At 47.3% G+C, this 24,825-nt stretch overlaps 1 protein-coding gene across 11 annotated transcripts in view; it reads right to left on the bottom strand.

The window, feature by feature from the left end:
* EHMT1 (euchromatic histone lysine methyltransferase 1) overlaps positions 1-24,825 on the bottom strand; it is a 642,972-nt gene that overhangs the window by 140,710 nt on the left and 477,437 nt on the right. For all 11 annotated transcript variants that reach the window (XM_033961438.1, XM_033961434.1, XM_033961436.1 and 8 more), the window contains one exon: positions 14,204-14,326. In XM_033961438.1, coding sequence (XP_033817329.1) covers positions 14,204-14,326 — 123 coding nt within the window. The remainder of the gene's footprint in view (positions 1-14,203; positions 14,327-24,825) is intronic.

Raw genomic sequence — 24,825 nt, forward strand, 5'->3', positions numbered from 1 at the left:
TCGAAGCCCAAATTCTGGAGGAAGTAGGTTGTAGCCAAGGCCGCCGAAGTGACCTCTGGGGCTGACGGGGCCTTGATGAGCCAGTCGTCGAGGTATGGGAACACCTGTAGACCCCTGTCCCGGAGTGCCGCGGCCACTACCACCAGGCACTTTGTGAAGACTCTGGGGGACGAAGATAGGCCGAATGGTAGCACTCGATATTGTAGGTGCAGATTTCCCACCCGAAATCTGAGGAACTTTCGGGAGGCCGGGTGAATGGGGATGTGAGTGTAGGCCTCCTTGAGATCCAGGGAGCATAACCAGTCGTTCTGCTCGAGGAGGGGGTATAGAGAAGCCAAAGTCAACATGCGAAACTTCTCTTTGACCAGAAACTTGTTGAGGGCCCGAAGGTCTAAAATGGGTCGCAGGTCGCCCGTTTTCTTCGGGACGAGGAAGTACCGGGAGTAAAACCCTCGGTTCAATTGGTCTGACGGGACCGGCTCGACAGCCCGAAGCTGAAGTAAGGTTTGGACTTCCTGAAGAAGAAGGGCGGTCTGCGTCGAGCTTGAAGGATACTCTCTTGGAGGATGGTCCGGGGGGACCCGATGGAATTGAAGGGAGTATCCTTCTCTTATGATGGTAAGGACCCATAGGTCCGTGGTTATGGCCTCCCATCGATGGTAAAAAAGATGGAGGCGGCCCCCTATGGGAGAGGCTGAGTGCAGAACGGTGTCGGTTATGCTCCCGGGAGGGGAGTCAAAAGGGCTGGGGAGCCTTAGGTGCAGCCGGTGGCTGAGGTTTTTGTTGAGACTTCTGGGGAGGTTGTCTCTTCGCAGGTTGTCTCGCAGCAGGCGTTTGTCTGGGCATGTAACGCCGCTGGTAAATCAGGGGTGGCCTGGAAGGTCGAGACTGTTGAGGTTTGGGTTTGGGCCGCAGGATGGATTGAAAAGATTTTTCATGATCCGACAGCTTCTTGGTAACAGTTTCGATAGACTCATCGAACAGGTCAGCTCCAGCACATGGTACGTTGGCGAGTCTGTCCTGGAGGTTGGGATCCATATCGATTGTACGGAGCCATGCCAGGCGACGCATGGCTACCGCGCTTGCGGCAGCACGTGCCGAGAGTTCGAATGCATCGAAGGAGGATTGCATCAGCTGGAGGCGTAATTGAGAGAGGGAGGCTACCACTTCCTCGAACTCGAATCGAGCTTGGTTGTCTATGAACGGAGTGAACTTGCGGAGCACCGGCAAGAAGAACTCCAGATAGGAAGAGAAAAAGAAATTGTAGTTCAGCACCCGTGACGCCATCATGGAGTTTTGATAGAATTTTCTACCAAATTTGTCCATCGTTCTCTCCTCTCGGCCCGGCGGTACAGAGGCGTAGACCTGGGAGGGATGAGAGCGTTTAAGAGAGGACTCGACCAGTAGGGATTGGTGGGAGAGTTGAGGGCCCTCAAACCCTTTATGGTGCACGATGCGGTATCGAGCATCGAGTTTGCTGGGAATCGCCGGTATGGAGTACGGTGTTTCGAAACACTGCATGAAGGTCTGATCCAGCAATTTATGCAGGGGGAGCCGAAGCGACTCCGTTGGAGGGTTAGGTAAATGCATGGTGTCCAGATACTCTTTGGAGTATCGGGAGCCCGTGTCAAGGGTCACATCCAGATCATCCGCCATTTGTCGGAGGAATGATGAGAAGGACAATTGATCCGCCAGCGTCGGCCTGTGGGACGGGCTGGAGGAGGAGGAGGCCTCCGGGTCCATGGACATCGGGGAGTGGCAAGGAGAATCGGGCACCGGTGTCTCCTCGTACTCCGGGCCCCCCGGAGGGGACACCTCTGATGAGGAGTATCCCCTATGTTGCAGTTTTTTCTGCGGTGACACCTCCGAATGGCGTGAAGAGTGCCAGGATGAGTGTCTTGATCGGTGCCCGTCTCGGTGGCGGGACGGGGATCGGGATCGTCTGTGCATAGCATGGTCTCCCGAGGCCCCCAAGTGGTGGATAGGGCTGGAAGCGGTGGATCGCAACTGGGGTTGCGATGCGGATTCTTGCGATGCTACCCAAGTCTGGTAAGGAGTACGGAAGAACTCTTCCTGACTATGCCCAGGGCTTTGAGTATCGATCGGAGGTCTGGTCCCATGTTGGCGCGGAGGCGTAATGGGTTCTAATGGCGGCATATCGGTAAGCGAGGCTTGCCGCGTGGGCATCGCCGCCCTCCCCCGTTCGTCCTCGTCGGTTTTCGAGGTCGAACGGCGTGGAGGAGGGGGAGGGGGCGGACCGCCCCTTTGGACCGGTACCGGGAGGTCACCCTGTATGGCAGCGATGAGCCCGGGTCCGATGGTCTGCATGAGCTCAACGAATTGAGCTTCCAGCACGGACCGTAGCGAAGCCGATAAGGAGGGATCCGCACCGAAAGGGGGTCCTCCTGCACGGTCATCGCGCTCCTTCGAGGCCGAGTGCTTCTGCTTAGTAGCTTTCGGCACTTTGATGACCACTGGTGGCACTGTGGAAGGAAGAGGTACCTGAACCGAGGAGACCGGGGCAGGCACCGACGTCGAGCTCGTGGATGGTGTCGGGATGAACGATGCCGGTTTCACCACACTCGATGCAGGAGGGGTCGATACCGGTTTCGCCCGAACCGGGGAGGTATCAGATGAAGTGGAGGCTGAGGGATCCTTAGCTGCGTCCATCTTGAACATCGATTCCCACAATAGGCAACGCCGCTTGAATGAGCGTGCCGTAAGGGTAGAGCAAGGCCTGCACGATTTCGGAATGTGGTCAGGGCCCAAACACTGCAAACAGCGCCGGTGAGGGTCCGTGAGTGAAATCGCGCGTTGGCACTTGCTGCACTTTTTAAACCCGGTGATTGGCCGGGACATAGGCCGGAAAATCTCCGCCGCGAGGTCGAAGCCAGTGGGCCTGAGCCACGTGGCCGGCCCGTTCGACCCGCCGGAGGAAATAATCTTCTTTTTTTTTTTTTTTTTTTACTGAAAAAGAAAAGTACTGTTAACTGTAATTAAAAGAAAGCGAAAACGCGGACAAGGAAGGCAAATTTAACTGAATTCAGCTAGCGCATGATGAAGTTGAACTTCTCAGCTCCGCGGAAAGAAAAGAACTGAGGAGACACGCCCGGACCTCCGGGCGGGAAGGCACCGGCGCATGCGCGGTGCGGGCATCTAGAAACTTTTAAGTTTCTACAAGCAACACGTGCTTGTGAGACGTCCGTACCGGGGCTCTGTCTGATGACATCACCCACTAGTGAGAATACCTGCCTGCTTGTCCTGGGATAAGCGCTGAAATCGCTAAAGGCAGAGGAGGAGGCGGACGGGACGCGGTGGTAACTCCACCCACCCCCCGACGTCACAGCAGATCTCCCCCATAAAAGGGCTCAAGCCAACGGTGCGCGGCCATTCGGCGCTCGCCTTAGCGAAAGCGCCTTTGCGAAGGGCCTCAAGAAGGGCATCAAGGAAGGGCTATCAACTTTAGCTGGTCTCTAAAATCCTACAACTAGCTAATTAACCAATCAACTTCAGTCTTTCTTCAATCTTTCCCTTTCCCAGGTCTTTCAACTTTCAACTCTCTACTTCTACCTAACCAACAAGCACACTTAACAGGCGGACCACACCAATCACTTTAATCCATCAGGCAGACCACGCTATCCTCTATCCTCTAATATTTAATAATATTTAAATCAGTCTGTCCTCTCTAGCTCACTAACAACAGGCAACCTTAACTGTCAATTAACTTACTACTATATCCCCCTGACCAAGAACTAACTAATTAATTTATCCCTCCAACCTCAACACTTTCTGACCAACACCTAACAGCCCCCATCCTGACAAATATCTAAAAAAAAAAAAAATATATATATATAAAACAAAAATAATAAAAAAAACTTTTGTATATGGCAGGTAGAACTAGAAGCAGTAAGACTTCAATCAAGACAGGCAACTCAGTCGCCGAAAGTATCCAGGGGATGGCTACGGTCTTCGTACAGATGGAGGGGAAGCCAGGACGGAGGGCAGAGGTCTCTGTACAGACCGAGGTCATCCCCTCAAAGATGTCTTCAGTCTCCACACAGACGGAACCAATTGATCAGCCAGATGAAAGCCTTCTGCTAGAGCTGAGGAGCCTGAGAGAGGAGATTCAACGCTTAAGAAGCATCCGTGACGACGAGACCTTCATTGACGGAGTAATCCAGGAGCTGTCTCAGATCATCCAACGAGAGCCTGACAGGACCATCCTTGAGACACCCAAAGCTTCCAAAACTGCAAACTTGAATCCAACCGTCGGAATTCAGGAAGTCACTGGAGACGCTGATTCCTGGCAGCTGGTGACTTCCTCCACAGGAAAACGCAGAAAACCTCATTCTGTTTCTTTCTCTCACATACAGGGCAGCTCTACATCGACACCACATATCCCCCTTAAGAACAGATACCAGCTGCTACAGGAGGGTCCTGACAACGAGGTTCAAGAAGTGGTTCAGTAGACGGTTCCGGTTCCAGAGTCAACAGGTCGGCCCACCCCTAGGAAGTGCAGAGTGGTGGTCATCGGGGATTCGCTGCTAAGGGGCACCGAGGGACCAATTTGTAGACCAGACCTGCAATCAAGAGAGGTCTGCTGTTTGCCGGGGGCCAGGATCCGGGATGTAACCGCTAGCCTGGGCAGACTCATCAAGCCCCAAGATCACTTCCCCATGATTCTCATCCACGTCGGAACCAACGACACTGCCAGATGCACCCCGGAGAGCATACCCCAAGACTTCAGAGTCCTGGGAGAGAAGCTGAGGAGGATGGATGCGCAGGTGGTCTTCTCCTCGATCCTCCCAGTGAGGGGCAAGGGCAGTGCCAGGGAGGATCGCGTCCAGAGGGCGAACGGCTGGCTGCAGGGATGGTGCAAGGAGATGAACTTTGGGTTCCTGCACCACGGAGAGGACACTGCAAGGACTGCTGGGACCAGACGGGTTACACCTGACCAGGAGGGGGAAGAACGTCCTTGGATACCGTCTAGCCCGCCTACTACACAGCGCTTTAAACTAGGTAAGTTGGGGGAGGGTACGGGCACAAACAACACACCTGACGAGCTAAGCTGCCAATACTTTTTTGAGACTGAGCTAAGTAAACACTATAATTCTGGGTCACATTACAATTCTGGGACTAAGGGGAGTACACATAGCAATTCTGGGTCTAGAGGGAGTACACACTGTAATTCTGGGTCCAGCGAGAGTGCACACGTTGCAAATTGCACTAAAGGAGCTCAAGTAGCCCAAACGGGAATACCCCCACAGGGTACACACATTACCGAGTCTGGGATAGGAGCACACTGTAGTTATGGGGAGTCCGGGACAGGTACACGCTGTAGCTCTGGGTTTAGGGAGTGTAAGAGATATGCGAATAATGCTAATGGTGTCCTAGTTGCTAAAGAGGGAATGTCCCCACTGAGATGCAACAAACACACAACATGGAGGGCTATGTACGTCAACGCCCACAGTCTGGGAAACAAGATCCTAGAATTGGAAACAGAAATGAGGAATGCCAACCTGGATGTGGTGGCGATATCGGAGACCTAGCTCACAGACTCCCACGGGTGGGACATGGTCATACCAGGTTACAATTTGCTTCGCCGGGACAGGGAGGGCCAAATGGGAGGTGGCTCTAGAGGCGGCTCTAGAGTACCTTTACTTTTACTTTGCTTTCTATTTCTGTCCTGCAGCGCGGACCGGGAAGCTGAGGGGATACAGGCAGGCAGCCGGGCAAAGCGGAGGAGAGACAGAGAGGGGCGGAAGCCGGCGAGGAGGGGAAGAAGGCTGATTGGGTAGCGGCGAGAGAAAGCTCCGCCCACCCCCACAGCGTCGGAGGTCGTCTCGGAGCCCGGGCTCCCCCTTAAAAGCAAGGGAGCCAACGGCTCGCGGCCGTTCGGCACGCGGCAAAGGCGAGTGGCAAAGGCGCTCGCCTTAGCGAGAGCCTTTGCGAAGGAGCCTATTGAAGGAGCCAGAAGCACAGGCAGCCCAGCAGCAAACTCTAACTCAAACTAAAAAAAAAAAAAAAAAAAAAAAAAAAAAAAATTTTTCTTCTGTTCTCATTCTTCTCTTCTCTATCTATTTTTCTGCTAGCTGCACACCGGGTACCACTCCTACACACCAAGGGACTTCAGATACACGTCGGGCAAATTCCAGCGCGCCAACTTTAGTCACAAGGAAGGAATAATGGAAGCAGCAGAAGGTCAGCGAAGCTTTCCAGTATACTGCATCGACTGTCACATGTATGTCTACCTCCCTTCCGGGAGGCAGGCCTACATATGCAGTCAATGTCAGGAACTGGCTAGCCTCAAGAAGGAGGTCGGGAGACTGCAGATCAAAGTACAGGAGCTAGAGGGACTCCGCTCCATAGAGGAACCAGAGGAATTTGAACCAACTGAGGACACCACCAGAGAAAACCACTTCAATGAACAGGTCAAAGAGCTCAAAAGATTCATCGAGGAGGCCTGCAGGATGGTAGAGACACAGGATCACCCGCTCTTCAGAAGGGAACAAACGGATGGAGGACAGGACCCGCCAGGACCAGCCAGGACCCACCAGGACCCACCAGGAGCCGAGGGAGAGGAACCTTGCGGAGGAACCAACCAGGAGAAGGAAGGATTGGAGGACCCAATCATCACCGACACAGACCTGAGACCTAGGAGGAAGCTGAGGAGAGGTAAATCTGCTATCGTGGTGGGAGACTCAATCCTGAGAGAGGTGGACAGTCACATAGCAGGAGGCAGAGCGGATCGCCTAGTGACATGTCTCCCAGGGGCGAGGACAAAGGACATCTCCGACAAAATCGAGAGAATCATGGAGGGAGCTGAGACAGAGGACACAGCAGTGATAATCCATGTCGGAACAAATGACGTCAGCAGAAGGAATTTCAACATGACTACACTGACCGAACAGTTTAAGATCCTGGGGAGGAAGCTGAAGCTGAGGACAGGGAAGATAGCCTTTTCAGAGATCCTGCCAGTACCTAGGGCAGATGCGAGGAGGCAGACCGAGCTGCAAGCAACAAATGGATGGCTGAGGCGATGGTGTGACGAGGAGGGCTTCCTCCTTGTACGGAACTGGTCAACCTTCCTGGGGAAAAACAAGCTCTACAGGAGAGATGGTCTGCATTTGAGCACGGCTGGGACGAGGATGCTGGCACGTAACATCCAGACCTGCATAGACATGACTTTAAACTGATAACAAGGGGAAAGCCGATAGTCGATCTGACCTCGACACATCGGACCACAGTATCGAGCAAAGATACTGAGACAGGAACTGGCAACAGTGGACTAGAGACAAAATGGACACCACATGGACACAATCCCAAGGATGCAGCACAGGGAACCGAGGGGCATTTAGAGCTAAAGAGCAAAACAAGGAGGAAACAGCCGGAACCAAAGGGCTATCAAAGAACAAAGAAGCGGGCAGAGGACGAAATAGACACACCGCAGGCGGCAACACGCGAGGAGACCAGCAGGAGCAACAAATCAAGAGTAGATCCAAAAGAAAAGGTAACAAACTGGGACTTAAATTGCCTATATACAAATGCTAGAAGCCTAAGAACTAAAATGGGGGAGCTAGAAGTTATAGCCAGAAATAAGGACATAGACATAATAGGAATCACAGTAACATGGTGGACAGAGGACAACAAATGGGATGTGGCCCTGCCAGGGTACAAACTCTACAGGAAGGACAGGGCACACAAGAAGGGGGGAGGAATAGCACTGTATATAAAGGACTCCATTGCTTCATCCAGAATTGAAACAACAATAAGGGCAGACAGTCTGGAGTCACTATGGGTTAAGCTGACAGGAGGGGAAGGAGCTGACATCAAATTGGGACTGTACTATCGCCCACCAGGACAGCCAGAAACAAACGACCTGGACCTGGAGGCCGAACTGAGACAGGTGTGCAAAAGTGAAAAAGTGGTGGTTATGGGGGACTTCAACTATCCGGGAATAGACTGGGACATTGGGCACTCAAACTGCACGAGAGAAACTAAATTCCTAGAGGCAATAAGGGACTGTTTCATGGAGCAGCTGGTCACGGAACCAACGAGAGGGGATGCCACTCTAGACCTAATCCTCAACGGGCTAGAGGGACCCGCAAAGGAAGTGGTGGTACTAGCACCGTTAGGGAATAGCGATCACAACATGATCCAGTACAAATTAAACATGGGAACAACCAAGGTGAAAAGAACCACAACGACAGCACTCAACTTCAGAAAAGGAAACTACAAGGACATGAGGAAAATGGTAGGAAAAAAGCTCAGCAACAGCTCAGGGAAGGTGAACACCGTAAAGGAAGCCTGGACACTGCTTAAATGCACAGTGCTCGAGGCACAAGACCTGTACGTCCCAAAGTTTAGGAAAGGGTGCAAAAAAAATCGAACTAAAAACCCAGCATGGATAACAACTGCAGTTAAAAAGGCTATAAGCGACAAGAAATCATCCTTCAAGAAATGGAAAAAGGAACCAACAAGGGAAAACCAGGAAGAGCACAAAAGACACCAGAAAGAATGTCATCGAGAGGTCAGGAAAGCAAAGAGAGAATATGAGGAAAGACTGGCAGGAGAAGCAAGAAACTTCAAACCCTTCTTCAGGTATGTGAAAGGGAGACAACCAGCCAGAGAGGAAGTGGGACCACTGGATGACGGAGACAGGAAAGGAGCGATACAGGAGGAAAAAGAGATAGCTGACAGGTTAAACAAATTCTTCTCGTCAGTCTTCACCAGAGAGGACACAACCAATATTCCGGAACCCGAGGAGATTATAAACGGAGAACAAGATGAAAGGCTGGTAAAACTAGAGGTGAGCAAAGAGGATGTCCTCAGACAGATAGACAGACTAAAGAGCGACAAATCACCAGGCCCGGACGGCATCCACCCAAGGGTACTAAAAGAACTGAGAAACGAAATAGCAGAGACACTTCGCCAAATATGTAACCTCTCCCTAAAAACAGGGGAGATCCCAGAGGACTGGAAAATAGCGAATGTCACGCCCATCTTTAAGAAGGGATCAAGGGGTAACCCGGGAAACTACAGGCCTGTGAGCTTGACCTCGGTTCCAGGGAAGATGATGGAAGCAATGGTAAAGGACACAATATGCGAATACATAGAAAACCATGGACAACTGAAGGCGAGCCAACATGGCTTCTGCAAGGGAAGGTCTTGCCTCACGAACTTGCTGTACTTCTTTGAGGGAATAAACAGCCAGATGGATAAGGGGGAATCCATAGACATCATTTACCTTGACTTCCAAAAAGCCTTCGACAAGGTACCTCATGAACGGCTACTTAAAAAGCTGTGGTACCACGGGGTGCAAGGGGATATCTACCGATGGATCAAACACTGGTTGGCAGGCAGGAAGCAGAGGGTTGGAGTAAAAGGCCAATACTCTGACTGGCAATGGGTCACGAGAGGAGTTCCACAGGGGTCAGTGCTGGGACCTCTACTGTTCAACATATTTATTAACGATCTGGAGGCAGGGACAAAATGTGAGGTTATCAAATTTGCTGATGACACCAAACTCTGCAGCAGGGTTAGAAACACGGAAGACTGTGAAGACCTGCAAAGGGACCTAACGAAACTGGAAGACTGGGCAAAAAAGTGGCAAATGAGTTTTAACGTAGAAAAATGCAAGGTCATGCATGTAGGGAAAAAGAACCCGATGTTCAGCTACAAAATGGGGGGAACACTGCTAGGGGTGAGTAACCTTGAAAGGGACCTGGGGGTGATGGTCGACACATCACTGAAACCATCGGCGCAATGTGCGACAGCCTCAAAGAAAGCAAACAGAATGCTGGGCATCATCAAAAAAGGTATTACAACCAGGACGAAGGAAGTCATCATGCCGCTGTATCGCGCAATGGTGCGCCCGCACCTGGAGTACTGTGTTCAATACTGGTCACCGTACCTCAAGAAGGACATGGCGATACTCGAGGGAGTGCAGAGGAGGGCGACTAAACTAATAAATGGTATGGAAAATTTTTCATACGCTGACAGGTTAAAAATGCTGGGGCTGTTCTCCCTGGAGAAGAGGAGACTTAGAGGGGACATGATAGAAACCTTCAAAATCCTTAAGGGCATAGAGAAAGTGAATAAGGACAGATTTTTCAAACTGTGGGGAGCCACAAGCAGTAGGGGTCACTCAGAGAAACTGAAAGGGGACAGGTTTAAAACAAATGCTAGGAAGTTCTTTTTTACCCAGAGGGTGGTGGACACATGGAACGCGCTTCCAGAGAATGTGATAGGCCAGAACTCTGTACAGGGGTTCAAGGAGGGTTTGGATAGGTTCCTGGAGGATAAGGAGATAGAGGGGTACAGATATAACTAAAGGTAGTTTATAGAAATAGGCAGAAACCACTTCACAGGTCACGGACCTGATGGGCCGCCGCGGGAGCGGACCGCTGGGCGAGATGGACCTCGGTCTGACCCAGTGGAGGCAACTTCTTATGTTCTTATGTTCTTATATACTAAAGATGACATTAAGGTCACCAGAATCACAGATGTACAGTACACTGGGGAATCCCTTTGGGTAAATTTGGCCAGAGGGAAGGACAAATGCCTGTATCGTGGCGTAGTATACAGACCCCCAAGACATCAAGATGACCTAGATATGGAATTAATCGGAGATATAGAGAATATCACCTTGCGGGGGGGACACAGTATTGGTAGGTGACTTCAACATGCCTGATGTGGATTAGGTCACACTTTCCTCTGCTTCCGGCAGCAGCAGGAAGCTATTAAACTCCTTGAATGGAGCAAGACTTAGGCAACTGGTATTGGAACCAACAAGGGATCAGGCAATACTGGACCTGATACTTGCCAATGGAGAAAGTGTCACAGAGGTCTCGGTGGGTGACACATTGGCCTCCAGTGACCACAATATGATATGGTTCAATCTCAGGAAAGGTTTCACGAAATCTGCCACGCTGACCAAGGTCCTCAAATTAAAGGACACAAACTTCCAAGACATGGGAGACTTCGTTCACCAGGCGCTACAAAGGCAAGCAGAAACCGACAGCGTGGAAGAAATGTGGTCAACTTTGAAAGCCACCATACAGGAAACAACAAACCGCTATGTTAAATTAGTAAGCAAACGGAGTAGGAACAACAAGCCACAGTGGTTCTCTACGGAGATCTCGGACCTCACCAAAGAGAAGAAAAAAGCATTCATCTCTTACAAACACTCACGGAAATAGGACTCTAGAGTAGAATATCTGGCCAAGTCAAAAGCCGTCAAAGCAGCAGTTAGGGAGGTCAAATTCCGCATGGAGGAGTCTCTAGCAAAGAACATCCAGAAAGGTGATAAATCTTTCTTCAGGTATATCAGTGACAGAAATAAGAACTCGGGCGGGATAGTACGTCTCAGAAAACCAGACGGAGACTATGTAGAGACGGACTCGGAAAAAGCCCAACTGTTAAATGAATACTTCTGCTCAGTCTTCACCCACGAGGAGCTGGGAATCAGCCCTCAGCTACAGACAAGGGTTGAATCAGTTGACCCGTTTAGTAATTTCAAGTTTACACCCAGCAGCGTCTACTGCGAGCTGTCAAAAATCAAGGTTAACAAGGCAATGGGGCCTGACAACCTGCACCCTGGGGTGATGTCTTGGCGGAACCGCTATCCACGCTCTTCAATCTCTCCCTTAGTAAAGGTAACGTCCCGATGGACTGGAAGATGGCTAACGTCATTCCACTCTACAAGAAAGGCTCCAGGATGGAGATGGCAAACTACAGACCAGTGAGTCTCACATCAATAGTGAGCAAACTAATGGAAACTCTAATCAAACGCCAATTGGATAGGATCATGAACGAGGAGAATCTACAGGATCCCCGCCAACATGGATTTACTAAGGGGAGATCCTGCCAATCCAACCTGATCAGCTTCTTTGACTGGGTGATGAAGAAGCTGGATGTTGGGGAGTCCCTGGACATCATTTACCTGGACTTCAGCAAAGCATTTGATAGCGTACCACACCACAGGTTGCTGAGCAAGATGAGTTCTTTAGGATTGGGCGACACATTGACCAAATGGATTGGGAACTGGCTTGGAGGTAGGCTTCAGAGGGTAGTGGTGAACGGCACCCCCTCCGAAATGTCGGAGGTGATAAGTGGAGTGCCACAGGGCTCTGTCCTGGGCCCGATCCTGTTCAACATCTATATAAGAGACTTGGCAGAAGGGTAAAATAACATTATTCGCCGATGATGCCAAACTAAGCAATGTAGTGAGCAAAAGCACAACAGACAAAAATTCAATGGCAGACGACATGATGCATGACCTACTTCTACTGGAGCGCTGGTCTAGGTCCTGGCAACTCAGTTTCAATGCCAAAAAATGCAAAGTCATGCACCTGGGAAGCCAAAATCCATGCAAGACTTACACCCTAAATGGCGAGATCATGACAAGAACTGAAGCAAAAAGAGACTTAGGGGTGATTGTCAGTGAAAACATGAAGACTGCAAATCAAGTGGAGCAAGCTTCAACCAAAGCAAGGCAAATCATAGGTTGCATACGCAGGAGTTTCGTCAGCCGTAAACCTGAAGTACTGTGTGCAATTCTGGAGGCGGCATTACCGTAAGGATGTGCTGAGACTGGAATCAGTCCAGAGAATGGCCACCCGGATGGTCTCGGGACTCAAGGATCTCCCATACGAGGAGCGGTTAGGGAAGTTACAGCTCTACTCACTCGAAGAACGTAAAGAGAGGAGAGATATGATCGAGACATTCAAGTATCTCACGGGCCGCATCGAGGTAGAAGAAGATATCTTCTTTTCAAGGGTCCCGCGGCAACAAGGGGGCATCCGTGGAAAATCAGGGGCGGGAAACTGCACGGTGACACTAGGAAGTTCTTTTTCACTGAAAGGGTGGTTGATCGCTGGAACAGTCTTCCACTTTAGGTCATTGAGGCCAGCAGCGTGCCAGATTTTAAGGCCAAATGGGATAGACATGTGAGATCTATTCGCAGAGATAGATAGGGAGGGTCATTGGGGTGGGCAGACTGGATGGGCCGTGGCCCTTATCTGCCGTCTATTTCTATGTTTCTATGTTACCAGAGGACCTCTTCCAAATGGTGAGGCCTGGCAATCCCTGCCAGCCATAACAAAGGTGCCAAAAGTTTGGGTGGGCTATGACTCTATACTGAACCCATGTTTTCTTCAATTTTGCTTTCATTATCTCCTTTAGGAGGCTGCTGTATACATCCACCATTCCTTCAATCCAACAGAAAAAATTCTAGGGTATTTTTATACAATCTTTTCTATGTATATAACCACTGTTACACACAAAAAAGGTCTTTTATATTACACAGGTATTTATATGGAGTATAATTAGAGTGGAACAGAGGTATGATGTACATACATATTTTATGCAGTCATACACACAACCCCTCATTCTAACACAAATCACCTAAATTTCAGCACAATTTGCAAGCTTATATAGAATCCTGCCATTCATGCACATAAGTGTACAGTTACATGCATAAATGGCAATAGTATACCTAATTGCTATCCTATAATTATGCACTAAAATAGCTTAACATGTAATTGCAAGGTGTTCACACCGGAGGTGGGTGGAGGGCATGAGGCAGGCAGCTTACAGAATACATCTACGCTGTGCACATAAATGCCACATTTTGGTGCATACATTTACATTGGCCATAAATCTGGCATAAATGTGCACACCTGAAAACAGAAGCAGATCAGAGGTTTCTACTGTCGGGGCAATGTTGGAGCATTTAGCGTTCCGGGCAGCAGTAGAAACCTCTACAATGATTTAGTAAAAGAGGGCTTTAGTGATAGCAATATTCTAGGTGACGAGGAATAGCCCGATATGCATAAGTGTTCTTATACTGTAGAATAGGCACTGTGCATATAAAATATGTTGCCTAAATGCTGGCACCATGTTATAGGATTGCTTCCAGAGAGTACATGCACATGTTTACACCAACTTCAGAGCAAGTATAAATTTGGCATTAGCATTTGTATGTTAATAGAGCTGGTTCTGGAGGCCTATTTTATAAAGACACATAGGCACCTAACCTGCCTTTATAAAATAGGCTTAATCACTGGGACACAAAATTTCTGTACAGATGCAAAACAGAAAAATCACTTCAAACACATTCAGGGCAAAGAGAACTCCAGCTCACTGGAGGATATGTAAACTAAAATTAATAATGACAGATGTCCATCCAGTTTTGGACTACCTTGGGATCTACTAATGCTCCTGCCTTGATGAGGTATTTCACAGTATCAAGATGGTTGTTTTCTGATGCCTCCATCAGTGGTGTCCTCTGGTCCTCAGAACAAGTATCCAGATTGGCACCAGCCTAAAGGAAAACGGGGAGACTCTTAACAAGATGTGATCAACAGCTCTCAAATCTTTTCTAAGTTTGGCATTCTATAGTTATAAATAAATAAATAAATAAAAGCACATAGCCTACACAGCATACAAAATCAATTGCAAGTCAAGTTGTTCAATGCCCTTTCCTCAATAACTTCACATCTGTAAAACTGCAACCAGATCAGGTTTCAGATTGCAATAAGCTGAGGTTGTGGGGTCAAACCCATGCTGCTCCTTGTGACCCTGGGCAAGTCATTAAATCCCCCCCTATTGCCCCAGGTACATTAGATAGATTGTGAGCCCACCGGGACAGACAGGGAAAATGCTCAAGTACCTGAATAAATTCATGTAAACCGTTCTGAGCTCCCTTGGTAGAACAGTATAGAAAATTGAATGAATGAATGAATGAATAAATAAATAAATAAATTCATAAGGTATCACTGATCTTTCAAAGGGTCACCTCACTGAGGACACATATCATTTGAAAAAGTGATGCATTATACCTGAGATGAATCATTACATCTTTTACCCAACTGGGGAAACATTAATTGATTCCAAACAAAGAGCATGATGAAAGCAACAAAAAAAAAAATTTGGTTTCATTACAGAGTGCGTGCGTCTGGTAGTGCTATAGAAATAATTAATAGTAGTAGCAGCAGCTTTTGCACTCACAGAGTTGATATTTGCTACAAATAAATTTTCTGGGTTTCTATGCAAAATGCATGTTAATGAAAATGTATAAACAAAAGCTTTATTGATTGTTTTATATACAATATAAAAAACAAAAGGAATTGACCCCAAAATATCCACAAAGAAGAAAATCCAGAGAAAACCAAAAAAACTCTGTGGAATGATGATGTTCCTAAATGGACTTTATTTGAAAGTATCAAAGTTCCAAAGGTACACTAAAATCATCCACATAAAATAATTCCATCCACATAAAAGTAAATCATCCACATAAAAGCCTTAAAGGACCTAGTCCGCTAGGGATACAGGACCCAATACAATATGAAATTCAATCAGATTATTTATAAAAACTGCTTTGAACATTATAAAGAGATTAGGTTCTTATCTTAATAATATCTTTTCCAGTAGTTAGAAATGGTATGCTGAACCTTAGGGTACTCCATCTATTCCTGTGAGCATACTGCAAAAAGATGTCAATCATAGCTTTTGAAACCTCCTCCTTCTCCCAGGAGTCTGCTGCCCCTTCAGTTCGTTCCAAAGTATGCAAGAGCTCTACAGTAAAAGACAGGAGAAGGAGGGACACAGGGAACTCCCCGAAACAAAGATTCTGATCTGCTCATATAATGTTATAACAGTCAATAATGAAACTGTAATATATAAAAGAATGAACATTACCCTTGAACAGTAAAACACATCAAATAAAAGAAACAGCTTGAATATTAGCAGAACTCAATTCTCTCTTGAAATTCTATTTATGAACTGATTCTGAACCCGAAGTCTGACTGGCAGAGAAGTTTTAGCTATGGAGAGGACCATGATAAACATAAGGCAGAAACAGGCACATCAAAAATTATTGGGCAGGGGGTTTCAGCATAGTATTCCTACCTACTGGAAAAGATATTATTAAGGTAAGAACCTAATTTATTTTTCCAGTGCAATAGGAATGGTATGCTGAACCTTAGGGACATACCTAAGCAGTCCCTAAGTCCCATGTGGGAGAGATAGGCCTGCTTTCAGTACTGAGGAACCAAAAGCAGAACCCTCATGTGCTGCCATCCTATAGAATTTAGTGTAGTGAATTTAGTAGGGAAGGCTATGTTGCAGATCTACATATCTCTTCCGTAGGTATCGCCCTTGACTCTGCCCAGAAGGCGGCTACTCCTCTGATTGAATGCTCATTCAACACCACCGGGGGTTATATGCCACAGACAATGTAGGTGGAGAAGAACGCTGTTCGAATACAGTGGGAAATGGTGGCCTTGAAGGCAGGTCTGCCTCAGGATGACTCTTTGGTTAGGTCAAAAAGATGATCCGATAGACGAAATTCATTAGTTAATGCAAGAAAACTCTGTGGACTTCAAGCTTTAAAACCTTCTTTCTTCTTAGAACCTGTAGGTTGAAAGGCTGGTAGCCCGACTTCCTGGTTCATGTGAAATGCTGAAACAACCTTTGGCAAAAAAGGAAGGTACTGTACACAAGGTCACGCCCTTTTCTGTGATCCTCAGAAACGGTTCCCTGCACGATGAAGCAATTCTGAGTTTCTTCTGGCCGAGGTAAGTGTAACTTGGAACACTGCTTTGATTGTAAGATACATGAGAGAAGCTGCCTCCAAAGGCTCATATGGGGCCCTCTAAAGACCCTCTAACACAGTGGTCTGAAACTCAAACCCTTTGCAGGGCCACATTTTGGATTTGTAGGTACTTGGAGGGCCTCAGAAAAATAGTTAATATCTTATTAAAGAATAGACAATTTTGCAAGATGTAAACCTCTTTATAGTTTATAAATCTTTCCTTTTGGCTAAGTTGTAATTTATAGCTAAAGAGGCATATGATCAAGGAACTGTTTTATTTTACTTTTGTGATTTTGATAAACATACCGAGGGCCTCAAAATAGTATCTGACGGGCTGCTTGTGGCCCCCGGGCCGTGAGTTTGTGACCACTGCTCTAACACGATGTTGACATTCCAGGAAGGGAAGGGCTCACAGATCAGCAGCCTAAGCCTCAGGGCTCCTTTGAAAAACCTAATAATGTCTGGGTGAGTACCCAGGAAGACACACTTCTCTCAGCCACTAAAGTAAGCCAGGCCTGTCATCTGCACCTTGTTCAGGCCCTCTTGGAGGAAGGCCAGTACTGACGATATTGGGGCTTTTTTGGACTCCAGATTATCCTTATTGCACCAGCGCTAAAAAGTATCCCATGTCTTAGCATATGCCGAAAGAGTGGATGGTTTCTTCGCCTTCTGAATATCCTTTCATGGCTAGCGCCCTGCACTCAAGAGCCATTCCATAAGACCAATGCAACACGGATCTTCTAGAGCAATTGGCACCTATGAGATAGGTCTATAATTCTTTATAGCAAAACTACCCGATTTAGGATCCTTAAAGATAGGGGTAATAGTTGCCTGCTTCCATGAAGAAAGGAAAATACCTATCGTTAGACTAATATTAACCATCAAAAGTAGAAATAGGAAAAGGGGGCTGAAGAAATCTCCATAAAAGAAAAGGTGGAATAGGATTATTAAAAAATTGTCAAAGTGAGGATACAGTTTTCTGAAGAACACTCATTGTTGGAAGACTGAAAGAGGTAAGGGAGGCTATAGGGATAGTAAGCGTAAATGAAGGAAAATCTGGTGATAGTGATAACAGTCATTGGGTAAAGACTGAGTACGAGGTAAATGTTGTAGCAACCAGTAGCAAAATCGTCTGCTGTCAACATGGAAAATCTGGGAGAAGTATTCAAGAGCCCTCATCATGAATTAATAACTAAACCGGGCCACTTCCCTTGTGGTAACTGTGTATACTGTGAATTAGCCATAAGCACTGACAGTGTGGACATTCCCAACTCAAAACGTATTTTCAAGTTGCACCACCAGATCGTACTACTATGGGGCCAGTGTATTGTATAATCTGCCCATGTGGCCTTTATTATATAGGCCACACCCAACGATCTATTAAGCTCAGACTAACAGAGCATCATAGCACAATCCTTAAGAAGAGAATGGGGGCACCATTGACTGAGCACTGGATCCAGCAGGGGCATACACTAAAGCAATTAAAGTTTATAGTACTCATGAAAATTGATATCCGTTATGGAGGGGATCTTTCCCGAGTGCTGCTGTATAAGGAACAGACGTTAATTTATAACTGGAACATAGTAGGCCCATTCGGTTTTAATCATGAAATCGAATGGCCAGCAGTATAGACTCTGGTATCAGTGAAACACCAATTATTGATTGGTTCCAATCAGCAGCACCGGGATAGGCCCATCAGTGAGCATGTGACCCGTGCAAAAATACTAGGAATCTGCCTTAGTCAACCTGTTCAAATGAATCCCAGGAGCAGGCGAGAAGTCAACAAGTATGTAAGAAACAGATGATTAAAGGAATTGAAAAAGTTTTTTAGAGTTATGTACACATAATGAGGGTATGTTTTTCAGTTCCTCCTAGAGCTATTCTCCCTAAAGACAATTATGAAACCCAGCTTGGGTTGAAGAGCAGAATATTTATGAAGGAGAATAGTACACTGATTGAATGGCTGAGCTGTATTATAGAAGACTCAAACGGCAATCTATTTAAAGAAATTTGTAATACAAGCCATTTCTTTTTCACAGTATTTATTTTTATGTGATTTCTGTATGTTTACGCTGGTATAATCACAGATAACTGGCGACATAGAGGACCTGATTTCAAGAAGACGATGCTAGATTTCAATTATGCTGCAGGAACAGGATTCCTAAGCCTAGATAATTGTGGATAACTGAGATGCAGTGGACTTCATTTCATTCACATTGCAGGAACAGATAAATGCAATATATAGATCTGTACTCACAATGTTGTTAAGACATAGAAATATATTTAAGAGACACTGCCAATAACATCAGATATATAACATAGAGAATTAATTAGGAGTGGGAACATGTGCCGTGATGGTTCCTTGAAAATCTTGGTCCTGGTATCTGCCCCAGGTATGACCTTGGTGAAAGTGACTGAGCACAATAATATTTCAGAAAATCTTTTAACTATTTTAAAAAAAAAAACAACCACCCCACACAATCAATAGATTGTTGTAATAAAAAAAGGCACTGGATTTATAGGAAATTAGTGTTTATTTTATTTCACATCACTTGATATACCACAAATGGAGTCAGCAATGGCAACTATACAGTTAACACAACAGAGGAAACAAAATACCACCAGCTCCATGGGCCTCCTGAAGCTGTTCTCATTTGCCCCCAATGAACTTTCTCTGCAATCAAAAGATATGGAGCCACATCCATGAAGAGTCACCAACTGCCGCATGTTCTGCAGTGCCTTACAGATAAGCCTACTTCCTCCACTCCAGCACTCGCTAGCGCTTTTGGCTGCCAAACCTAGGAGGGTCCTCTCCTGAGATGCCACAAGCTTGAAGCTCTGACCATAAACCTCCTCCAGAGTTCCTGTACTGCTTGGACTTTCTTTTTTTTTAAGTAACTTTATTGGTGTTGCAGCTAAAAGCTATCCAGGCTAACCTCTATTTTTTCCTCAGTCCTAAGGCTCCAGAGGGAGCGGATGAGGGAACAAGGACCTGACCCCGGCTGGCAGGGATTCCACACAGCCTGTGCCAGCTGCTTGAGGAGGAGCAGGGGCTCTGAGTAAAGGAGGCTCAACCAGGAAGGGTCCTAAACCTACCCCTGGAGGGAAAAATAATCCCTGGACTTAGCCAGCATGACACTGGTCAGGGCCTAGGTCTAAAGAAGCCAAGCCGCACCAAATAAAAAGGCTAGCTGCATAAGTCCAGCTTGCATTATCTGCTGAAGGTAGAGATATACTACCTCCAGGCTTCACTCTTTCTTACACTAGTGATGTACTGGAAACTGTCTGTTTTCTCTACCTCCATCTGCTCGACAAGGTATATAACCCTCTGGTTTGGACTGGTTTATCTACCGTAATTTGAATAAGGAAACCTACAGATGTAGGACACTTGAAAGATGGCATAAAGCTGATGGGCAAATCTATTTTTCAGATGTAGGGACTAGTGTCTGCATACAGTATATCAAGAAACAGACAGCCTAGAAAATAATCAGCAATATATCTTATTTTTTCTGACAGAGCTGTGCCTGAAACCAGTAGGTGGAGACTGAGACAAAAACTTTTGGTTGCAATATAGCAGGGGTGCCCACACTTTTTTGACTCGCGAACTACTTTTAAAATGACCAAGTCAAAATGATCTACCAACAATAAAATTTTAAAAAAACACAACGCACACTGTACGCATAGAATTGTTAATTATCATTCCTATTCTGGGTTTTTTTCAAAGAGGTCAAAGCAGATGACTCTATGCACTGTCACCTCAGAAACAACCATACAAAAATAGACAAATACCCACCCCCTTCCCTTTTTACTAAACCACAATAGCAGTTTTTAGCGCAGGGAGCTGCGCTGAATGCCCAGCACTGCTCTCGACACTCAAAGCGCTAAAAACCACTATTGTGGTTTAGTAAAAGGGGACCATATTGTAAAATATAGACAGCAGATATAAATTCAGACACATTTTGATCACTAAATTTAAAATAAAATCATTTTTCCTACCTTGTCTGGTGATTTCATGAGTCTCTGGTTGCATTTTCTTCTTCTGACTGTGCATCCAATCTTTCTTTCAGCCCTGTATGCTTCCTCTCCTCCACACCTCATTCCCTCCAACTTTTTCTTCCTCTCTCCCTGACCTTTCTTTCTTTCTCTCTGCTTCTCTTCTTTCTTTCTGTCTCCCTGCCTGCCCCCTTTCTTTCTTTCTCCCTGCCCTTCCCCAAGCCACTGCCACTGCCATCGGGGAACAGGACCCAAACCGCCACCAATGGATAACAGGCCCCAAAGCCGACGCCACCCCATGCTCTCCCTGCTTCGGGCTGACTAGCATTCGTCTCCCCGACGTCAATTCCGCCGTCGGAGAGGAAGTTCCGCCCAGCCAGGCAGCGATTGGCTGGCCCGAACTTCCTCTCCAACGGCAGAATTGACATCGGGGAGAGGAAGACTGATCGGCCCGATAGATCGCCAAGGCAAAGTGAGTCCTGGGTGATCGACTCACTTTGCCTTGGCGAGCTACCCGTCGATCGCGATCGACCTATTGGGCACCCTTGCAATACAGTATCTGTGCTTCCCCCTAATCTGACCAGTCTGCTGAATAGCCAAGCAGAACTAAACAGTGCTAATTATAAAAGTAACACTTCAAACAGGAGGAACAATGAACATAGAGCAATACTGTTGGAAGATGCAGAGAAAAGCCCTTTCAGCAAAGGTTCCCACAGCTCGCCAGCTATGGCAGCTTAGCCAAAACCGCTGTTCTTGCTATCTCCCTGGCCCTAGTAAAATACTAGCACCTGCAGATAAAACCCACTCTTCACGCAAAAAACGTAAGAAAACCAGACAGATAGGGTGGGGTTCTGTACCGGTCTGGAAAGTCTAAAAGAAAGAAAATTAGCAGGTAAGAACCTAATTTCTCCTTCTTTAGCACCTTTCCAGACCAGTACAGCTTCATTGATGGGATATACCAAAGTAGTACCCAACATGGGTGGGACCCCCAGAGGGCCGCCACCGAACGCCGCGTCCCGATGCGCCTGAATGGCCACACGGTAATGTCATACAAAGGAATACAGAGAAGACCCACAGCTTTACAAATATCCATTGGAGGCACAAGTGAAGATTCAGCCCAAGAAGCCTTGAGAAATTCTGGAACAGACTTCTTCTGAAGAAGATACATGAAAGCAATAGTCTCCTTGATCCAGTGCACAATGGTAGCCTTGGAAGCGACATTCTCCTTATGAGGACTCGCTAAGAGGACAAAACGATGATCCGACTTCCAGAAGGCTGGAGTCCGCTGACCATAAGAACGAAGGACCTGACAGATATCCAACTTCCCAACAACCCAAAACTGGGAGGATCACGGACTGATTGACATAAGAAGGCAAAACCACCTTTGGCAGAAAGGAAGGAACAGGCCGCAGCACAACACACTCCCTGAAAACTCCAGGAAGGGAGGCCTACAATAGAAAGCCTGCAACTCAGAAATGCATCTCGCAGAAGAAATAGCCACCAAAAAGACCGCTGTAAGAGTAAGGTCCTTCAATGAGCAGAAACACAGGGGCTCAAAGGGACGGCGCACAAGCATGGGCAGGACCAGATTGAGATCCCAAACCGGAACAGAAGGCCGCACCAGAGGCCAAAGCAATTTGCTGCCCTCAAAAAGCGAACCACGTCCGGAATAGATGTTATGCGCTTATCCTGCAGCAACCCGCATAAAAACAGACAAAGCCGCAAGCTGAACCCAGAGAGAAAACCAGGCCAGGCCCTTATCTAGGCCAGCCTGCAAGAACTCCAAGATGTGAGGCAGAGAGATGGGAAAGGAAACCACTCCTCAAAAAATATGTCAAACATGCACATAAGCCCGATAAGAGGAAAAACCTCCAGGACTCCAAGAGAGTGGCAATCACTTTAAGTGAATACCCTTTCATACCTAGGCATTGCCACTCAAGAGCCAGATCGGACATTGGAAAGGTACCCCGAGTCAGAAGGAGAAGGGCGGGTGAGAGGGGCAGTGAAACAGGATCTGCCACGAGATGACGATCCTGATCTGTGTACCACAGGTACCTCAGCCAGTTTAGGACCACCAGGATCATGCGGCCAGGGTGGAGAGCAATTTCAAGAAGAACTCTTCCCACCACAGGCCACAGAGGAAACACGTACAGGAGGCCCGCCAACGGCCAAGGCCATACCAGAGCAACCATCCCCTTGGCCTGAACATCCCTCCGCCGACAGAAGAACAGGGGTGCTTTGGTGTTAACACTCGTGGACATCAGGTCCATGATCGGTCAACCCCAAGTCTGCACTACCAACTCAAAAGCTGCAGGACCGAGACATCACTCTCCAGGATCTAGCAAGTGATGACTGAAGAAGTCCACTTGAACATTCTCCACTTCTACTATGTGGGAAGCCGAAGATGTCCTGAAGATGAGATTCTGCCCATGCCAGGAACAGAGCCATCTCATACGCCACGACTCCTGGTTCCCCCCTGATGAATGACATAGGCCATTACTGTGGCATTCTCTGAGAGGACCCGGACAGATCTGCCCGTCAATAGGGTCTGGAACACTAGCAATTCCAGATGGATGGCTCTAGTCTCCAGAACATTGATCGGCCAAGATATCTCCTCTGAAGACCAGCTGCCCTGAGCAGAGCGACCGAGACATTGAGCTCCCAAACCAAGGAGACTGGCGTCCTTGAGAAGCACTGTCCACTGGAGCTGTACCAGACTCACTCCTTGCACCAGGAGAGAAGACTGCAGACACCAACGGACACAGCAACGAACCAACCCCCGAAGAGGAATGGGAGAGTCCAATGCGTGCATCTGGGGCGTCCACCACTGAAGTAGATCATACTGAAGCAGACGCAAGTGAGCTGGAGCCCATCTCACCACGTCTAGGGAAGCTGCCATCAACCCCAGGATCTGGAGAAAATCCTGCATCCAAGGATACTGGAAAACCATCAGAAGGTGAATCTGCGACTGCAAATTGCTCACTTGGACCTCTGGGAGGAAGATCCTCCCCAAGGAGGTGTTGAAGAGAATCCCCAAGGCACTCCAGGCGCTGAGACAGCGCCAACCTGCTCTTGGACAGGTTAACACCCATCCCAGCGACTGCAGGAATTCCACCACCCGAACTGTAACCCGAGAGCTCTTCTGAAAAGACTTTGTTCAGATCAACCAGTTGTCCAGCTAGGAGTGAACCAGAATGCCCTCCTTGCGCAAAGCCACCGCCACAACCACAATAATCTGGGTGAACGTCCGCGGAGCCGTGACCAGACCATAAGGAAGTGCACAAAATTGATAGTGCTGTCCCAAAATCACAAAGCGAAGGAACCGCTGATGGGAGACCCGAATCAGAATATGCAAGTAGGCCTCTGACTTTTCAACTATTCCGAAGACACCTGAAAACTTGGCTATTTTCAAAAATGTCAATTTCCGCTTCCCCCTACCACCAACTCCCACTGGACTTCCCTTTTAATTTTTGTAAACCATGTCAAGCTCTTTGACAAATTTCTCTGATTCCATTTCTACCATGATGTACTTCTAAAACACTTCCAGGAAAAATTTGATTAATCTTACCATGTTAATGTAATTTTGAAAGTTTTTTGTAATATCGCTGTCTGTAAACAGTCTCTTTCTCTGTAAACCGTTCTGAACTGTTTGTGTATTGCGTATATAAAAATAAAGTTATTATTTTTATTTATAGAGAAGATGCGGTATATAAGTTTAAGGTTTAGTTTAGTTTAGATCGAGAGAAGCCAGAATAACAGATCTCAGGATCTTCATATGAAAAAACAGAACTCAGAGAGCCCTGTTGACCCCCTTCAGATCCAGGATGGGCCGAAAAGTTCCCTCTGTCTTGGGTACCAAGAAGAAAATGGAATACCGTATTTTTCACTCCATAAGATGCACTTTTTCCCCCCAAAAGTGGGTGGAAATAAGGGTGGGTCTTATTGAGTGAATACACCCCCCTCCCCCGGTACCTTTTTTAATTGCGCTTTATCAGCAGGAGCTTTCTGTGCTCCTGCCCTTCCCTCCATAAACCACTGCCTCCTGATGTCTTCATTTAGCTGCAGAGTGGTGCTGAAGGAAGGTGTGAGCTTTTCGCGGCTGCTGCACTTTATTAGCACGAGCTTTTCGCGGCCGCTGCATTTCCCTATGTAAACCGATGCCTCCTGATGGCTTCCTTCAGCTGCAGAGCGGTGCAGAAGGCAAGCGCAAGCTTTTTGCGTCCTGCCTGGTCCCG

The sequence above is a fragment of the Geotrypetes seraphini genome, chromosome 10 (genome assembly GCF_902459505.1).
Source record: "Geotrypetes seraphini chromosome 10, aGeoSer1.1, whole genome shotgun sequence".
NCBI classification, from domain to species: Eukaryota; Metazoa; Chordata; class Amphibia; order Gymnophiona; family Dermophiidae; genus Geotrypetes; species Geotrypetes seraphini.